The 7118-nt window shown below is 41.9% G+C and overlaps 1 protein-coding gene across 1 annotated transcript in view; it reads right to left on the bottom strand.

Moving 5' to 3' along the window:
• Positions 1-985: 985 nt before the first annotated feature.
• The window catches only part of LOC140923553 (uncharacterized), a 38081-nt gene continuing 31948 nt past the window's right edge, over positions 986-7118 (bottom strand). Inside the window, exons 30-37 of the mRNA XM_073373626.1 lie at positions 6555-6923; positions 6035-6292; positions 5314-5553; positions 4875-5066; positions 3439-3912; positions 2830-2994; positions 2349-2448; positions 986-1802 (exon numbers count right to left, since the gene is read on the bottom strand). Of these exons, the coding sequence (XP_073229727.1) occupies positions 1436-1802; positions 2349-2448; positions 2830-2994; positions 3439-3912; positions 4875-5066; positions 5314-5553; positions 6035-6292; positions 6555-6923 (2165 nt within the window). The 3' untranslated portion in view covers positions 986-1435. The remainder of the gene's footprint in view (positions 1803-2348; positions 2449-2829; positions 2995-3438; positions 3913-4874; positions 5067-5313; positions 5554-6034; positions 6293-6554; positions 6924-7118) is intronic.

The raw sequence follows: 7118 nt of genomic DNA, 5'->3' as shown, positions 1-7118 counted from the left end.
TTTCGTATTTCTGGGCCGGAATAAATGGATTAATGCTCTGCTGTTGTGTTAGATCCTTTTAAAAGGAACGTCGAGAAAATACAGCTTGTACAGAATTACGCTTCCAGCATGTACTACTGGGAAGAGTAAGTTCGATTACCCCGGTATATCTCGAAAAAAAGTTGAATGCACGATAAATCGTGCAGCAGTTACGCGCCTAATTTTAAAATGCACAACACTCTCTGCTTCATGAAAATGAAGAAATGATCGTCACAGCGAACTCAATTTATGCAATTGCGTAAAGAAGCCTGAAAAAAATTCAGGACTTCAACGGGCTTTGAACCCGTGACCTCGCGATTACCGGTGCGATGCTCTACCAACTGAGCTATGAAGCCACTGACGTTGGGAGCAGGTCAGTTGTGAGTTCATATGTTCCCGTGAAAGAAATGAGTGTTAATGATATATGAAATAACGTTTCTTGGCAACTTTCGTGCAGAAGGAATTGTTAGCAGTGCATCATCCTTAAATATTACGTCTTATTTGATAGCATTCTCTCATTCTCAGCGTTCTATGACTCGAAGTTATGGAGAAACAAGTTGTTTACCCAAGTCTAAATTTAGCCATTAGAAAAATTAGCCATTAAATACACCATACTTATGACGGATAATAGAAGCATTTGAGACTGAAACGGGCAAAGCAGTTACCTTAAATATAGCTAACACTGGTCTGTATAATGTTTCAGCATCAGAAATCGCATCGAGCTACCACAATATGTACAGAGTACAATACTGTCGTGTGTGAATGAAATCTGACTTAATCTCCTCCCTTGCAACGGAAAATCGTAAAACAAGGCTGAAGTGCAAATGAAGTTTGCTTTGATAGACACTTTGAGTAACTGTACAATAAATTCATTAAAATGAAGTGCAAATGAAGTTTACTTTGACCGCAAATTAAAGGGGACTGTGCACGAAATTCATCAAAATTCATACAGTGGGATCTGAAGATGCATGCAAAACAATGTATTTATTTCCGCTTCGATTCCATGATTTGGCCTAGTCTGGAGAGGGGTGGTGTAGGTGTCCTACTTACAAAAAGAAGCTTCAGGTAAAACTGTGAATTCCCATTTTTGAACTTGTACGATAAACTCTTGCCTCAAGGTCTCTTTTAAAGAATTTAAGCTTCGACTATCTTGAAAGATCTTTTTGAAGCGTGAAAAAGAAGTTTTATGTCGTTCTACTTTGGAAGCCAGTTCAATTTTGAACCGTGTTGTAGTTGTTACTTAGTACACCTAAGATTTTTTTACGCTACTAACTACTGTTTGATTAGTCTTTGATAAGGAACTTGCCATACTCGATCACATACTGGCGTTGTCTGTTATAACATGTGTTATACTACAATTTATGGTGCTTAGAAATGCCTTGGGTTTTGGCTACAGAGAATGTCCGTTCTTCTTCCTCTAGACTTCTGTGTGATCGTCATGCGTACCAAAGTTTTCATAAACATGTAGTGGTTCTCTACCAATGTCTTTAGGTTTCTGATAATCGTTGGCTTTGAGGACATTACTTTTTTTAAGGGCTTGATAATGATTGTTTTTACAATCGTCCTCCCCCTCTGGTGTTTCATTTTGGTGTCGTTTGAATACTGGTTCGTTGTCTGGTACTTGGTACTGTTGGTTAAAGGATGGTTGGCCTGGTATTTCACTGTACAGGGGCTCTTCCTTGTTAGTACTTCCTGTCCCTGGCTCAAATGCGAGATTGCGCTGACAGCATGTGTGTGTTTTATTGTTCTTGACTGGTGGGTCCTGGCATCGAGGACGGCAACACCTGGGATACAAATAAGGCAACAAACAAAGTATATATTTGTTTAACTTGCGTAGCGTCCAAAAAACAACAACAACAAGACTGTATGGGCTAGATTGTTGTTCTTTGGGGATGAGATATTCCAGATGATCCCTAATAATGTTTGCGTTGGGGTTAGTTTAGGCCCTGCCAAAAGAGTTACTTCATGTATCTGTTCATTTTGATGGAGAATACCCTCGCGCATGCAGTAAAGGCAGCAAGAGGAGATGTGCTCAAGGATCGAGTAAGAAACAAAGCAGGAAAGATTGCAGACTTATTCTTGTAAAATGGCCTATTAGTTCTTTATTTCATTTTTTGTAAAAAGCCTATTAAGCACTCTACAATGCGAATAGATAATACTACATATTGCTCCAAATGACAAAGTTCCAGGCTAGGTTTGGTAGGATAAGTGACTGAGTGTGTAAGCTACGCCACTCGGTTTTATCACCTGTGCTATCACCACGTTCCTAATCTTGACTAGTACCCAGATCTCTTGTCGACATGATATCGGGGTAGGAGATTTCCACATACCTGCAGTAGAGCACTATGCCGACGATGGTAACGACAAATACAGGAACCACTGGTATGATGATTTTTAGCAGAGTCGTTCCATCCTCTGTTTTTGTTGGAACTAAAGAAAACAGACGCATCCTTAAGCTAGTTTTTCACTAGAGTCTTACTTTCATGATAAGAAAACATATATGTTCAACTACATTTGCATTTTGTCCAAAGTCAGTGGAAGAAACTTTGACGCATTGAATGCCTCAGCTATGCGTTGTTCAGGCAGCGTGGCCGAGCGGCTGGATCGCGGGACTGTGATTCGGAGGCCCCCAATTAAAGTCCCGCCCTGGCCGCCCTTGTAAAATAGCCAACTGGTTCGCCTCCTACCAGTTGGGATTCTTATCCATGTTATGTTCCATTTGAATTTTTTGTTTCATCATCCCTGAAAAACCGCACAAGGGGAGAAGATAAATTATTATATCTTATCTTTATCTTATCTATCTATTCTTACTTGGCTCACAGTCGTTTGCTGATTCAGCTCCTTTTTTGCCCGTTGTTTTTTCATCGCTGCAAGGTTTGCAGCTACTCTGTCCTTCTTTATCTTGATACGTACCTTTGGAGCAGGCTGTACAATTGGAAGACTCTTGGTGGAAGAACGTTCCCGCAGGACAGGCGACTATTGAAGAACAAAAGGTAACACGGGTTTTATGCCATACTGATATTAGCCTGCGTCGCAGACTTAATTTAACCTCAGTTAGTAACGTCATCTTGTTCTGGGCCCTCGGCAAGGGAATCAACGAATTACTGGAAGTACGTTCCGAATTTCCTTTTATCCTGATTGGCAAATATGCCTTTTCTAAAAGGCCAATCATGGCGCGTACTCTATCCTGCAAAAGGCAGACGTTTCTCCTTGCTCATCGCCGCTGAGGGACGTTTCGCGAGGAGAAACGTCTGCCGTTCGCAGGCTACTTGTACTCAAATCCTGTTACACAGGTGGGGGCTCAGAACAAGGATTTCGGGCCTGTTTTGTAGACGGACTTAACAAGAGTTTAGTTTCGTGAGTGGTGCAGGTGCCTATACTGATACTAATATATACTGGCGTTTATTATTTGCTGCTTACCACATCCGGTCTTGTCACTGCTCTTAACAAACCCTGGATTACATGTGATGTCAGACGAGAGGTGTTTAAAAGAAGACCTGTCTGCGGTGCTGTTGACACCATGTAAGCTAATCCTAAACTGCCCAGTGGAGATGGCGTATTGCATCTGAAATAGCACAGCTTCACTTTTCTCGTCAACATCATCCGTCATCGAAGCTGACTCGAGCGGTCTGACTAACAACGAAAATAATATTTCCATTGCGCCGACGACTGCTCTTCTTGTCTTTTGAAGAGCTGTCCAACCACATTCGGGAACTGAGATTCTCGTCAGCTTGCAGGCGTTAGAGTCGAGACATCCTTGTATTGTTGAGAGAGTGTCGGCCACTTCTTGCTCCAAAGCTGAATGAATATCGCCAAGACCTCGACTGATCTGACACCCGATTCCAGTAAACTTCATTGAAAGGTGATGCTCGATGTTCTTTGGCTTTGCCTTGCCTGACAAGAAAAATCATTTTAATGAATGACTTGGTAAACTGGAAAATACCATTGTTGGTAAGAAAGATAAGTTCATCACTGCGTGAAAGCTGTTATTACACCTCGGAGCGCTGTGCACTGGTAAACGGCAACGACATTTCATTCACAGATATTCGTCTATTTCGTGGAAAAATATTACCACAGGGAATTGCATCTTACAATGCGACTACTATAACTGGGGCCACCTAGACAAAGTTGACCAATCGGATTTAGAGGAGAATAACAATACATTCCGAGAAAGTTAGTTGTCAATCATAATTACCACGAAACGAAGTAAACAACAAAGATAGAAATCAACCAATTACAACCTACAGACGTGACCTTTTGAACCCGCTGAAGAAAGCCCGTGTTTCCGGAGATGTCCGTTAGAGTGTTGACGGAGGCGAAAAACGTAAACGTTAGTTACATTTTTGACTTGAGGTCGTGATGTTATTGAAAATTGCGGCGATAGTAGCGAAGAAAGTGGGTTGTCAGTTAAACGCGGAGTCGAGGTCGGGGCCGGGGCCAGGGCCGGAGTCGGTGTCTATCTTTTTTTCAAACGATGCTGTTTTAGGGTTAAGGTTATTGGTGAACTTTGTCTAAGTGGCCCCGGTCACAGTATTCGCACTATAAAGTTACCAGGGTCACAGTGTAAATATTTTGCTCAAGGATTGGCCGAATATTTTCTAGTGAAGCTGCAACTACTCCTCCCCCTGTTACTCCTCGTTCCACTTGGCTATACTGAGACTCCTGAACCCCAGAAAAAGAGCCCTGTTTGAGCATGGTTAATGGCCACATCACATAATTCGTTCGCATGCTTTGCAAAAACCTCAAAGCCCGCAAAAATGTTACAACACGTAGTTTTTCCTCCGGAAGGATTTTCTGTGCCAAAACATATCACTTCCACATAGAGAGACAAGATCAACTGACGCAAATGTACATACTTGTGCAGGTTGGAACGTCAATGTCCACCTCTCCATTCCATTTCCAGTCAGTGTCAGGACCACAGCCGTATGTTGTTATTGCCTCAGATCTGAATGAGTAACCGTCGTTACATGTTATAGTACATAGCTCTTTCCCGGAACGTTTTTTGCATGATATCTTGCCATTTGTAGGCTGTTGAAGGCTTGGGCATTCTGTGGAGGCGATAAGAAGTAAACAAACACATTCCTCTAGAGAAGCTTAAATACTACTTATCTTGCAGCAAACGCCGGCAGTTAGTGAAAATAGCATCAACTTTTCTTCGTACTACAAACGTGTCTTAAAGAAACCTCCATTTTGGCTAATGGGAAACGGCGGTAAGTAATTATACTAGCCCATCTTTGGAACTCTGAAAAAAAATGATAATGTGCCTTTAAGTTCTCTTTTTTTTTTTTCACTGACCTCTTTCTTCGTTGACCTTCTTTTCACAGTTTGTTCCCCAGTGGCCTTTGTTGCACACACACTCATACTGATTTACACCATCTATACACTTTCCATTGACACAAGGACTAGACTTGCACTCATCTATGTTAATGTTGCAATGTGGTCCAGAGAATCCAGGGACGCAGTTACAGTGGTACATTCGCTGGCGAGACTCGCAGTTCAGGAAGTGAGAACAGTTTGTGGTGCACATGGCCAAGGCTGAAAGTTTCAAAGTATTAACTCTGTTGGCTAAAATGAAGCTGTGGGTAAAAATGACTGTCCACTAAATTCGACCCGTCAAGCGAAAAACGAGTCAAACAATCGTTGTACGGGACACTTAAATATCTGTCTGCCTCAAAACGATATTGCTGTGAAACGTTTGAGCCCAGGAGTCATAAACGGTATTGTTATATAGCTGGAAATTTCTTACCCAACAGCGCGCCCTTTCATTGGTTACTTCGAGGTCACATGAAATCTAACAATGAAACTCGCATCTCAATGTTTCTCTCGGTTCTGCCTCGGGAAACATTGAGATTGTCGGGAAACAAAATCAACTGTTTCCCTTGGGAACAGTCACTAAGTGTTTATTGTTGTGTATTGTTGTGTAGCCTTTTCCTCACGGACCGTGGATTCTCCTAATCTCATTCACTTGCAGCTGGCACTAACGTCTGCAGCGCTTCCTGTTACTGACTCTCATTACCTTGACATTGCGTGATGAATCGCTTTTCCACTTTGCCTTTGATTCCTGGAAGAAAACTGCTCCATGCTCGCACACTTCCAGCAATTGGCCAAGTACAGTTGTGTGCTGCATTCCACATGTGATCAGCAGTAGCAGGCACGTCCCAAAAGCTGACTTGATGTAATGTACCAACAAAAGCAGTCGATAACGAAGTTGTTGGTTTTCCAGCGAGGAGCTCCTGGCCAAGAACCATCCATCCCCCTCCAGTGATGGTGTCACCTGGATTTTTACAACAAAACTGAACTCGTGAAAGTGTACTCAATTTTGATCGTTGATTTCAAAGTTATCATGGACCATTTGCAGTACAGTCCATGCTGTCGACTTAGTGATCAGCTCTTAAAATGTTCAGAATACTATTACTATATCTGATTGATCGTTTGTGTTAGTTTGGCTGCAATAGATTGATAAAGTGAAAAGATTTCAAATTTTTCAAACTTGTGTGCCGATGACAGTTGCGGTTAAGGAGTCAATAAAACCTCACCTTTGAGAATGTTCCTGGCCCTTTTTATTTCAGGGCCATTGATGTACACGGACACATCTCCTGTCGTTCCGTTCCAAACTACGCCCATGTAGGTCCAACGATTGTCTGGTAATTTGAAATCAGCTGCTACGACTTCAGTTTTAATCGTGAGCTTAACTTGTGACTCAGTGAATGAAAGAATTATCACGTCTTGTGGTGCACCAGGCACACTGTAACTGAAGAGTGTTCCTGAGCTGTACTCGGAGTCTGCTTGGACAAACAGGGCGATGGTAAAAAACCTCATTGTAGGGATGTTTTCACCGTCTGATAATAAAACCATGTCGCTTGCAGTATGGCGCTTGAAAATCAAATCAAAATTGCTGCCAAGGACTGAAAAAGGAATGTAAGAGGTTTAGTTTTATATTAAGTAATTTCGTTGAAGTGTCGCTTTATTACATTCTGTAACGTAACACAACGATTTATAGCTTGGAATGGATCTTCTCAATGGCAACAGGATCAACGAACATGTTTATGCGATCCATCGAAGTGGAGTTATCGCAGGTCTTAACCATCTTTGAATTAAAA

The sequence above is a fragment of the Porites lutea genome, chromosome 13, assembly GCF_958299795.1.
Source record: "Porites lutea chromosome 13, jaPorLute2.1, whole genome shotgun sequence".
Classification (NCBI taxonomy): domain Eukaryota; kingdom Metazoa; phylum Cnidaria; class Anthozoa; order Scleractinia; family Poritidae; genus Porites; species Porites lutea.
The sequence above is the reverse complement of the archived record's forward strand: the minus strand, read 5'-3'. Positions and strand labels throughout refer to the sequence as shown.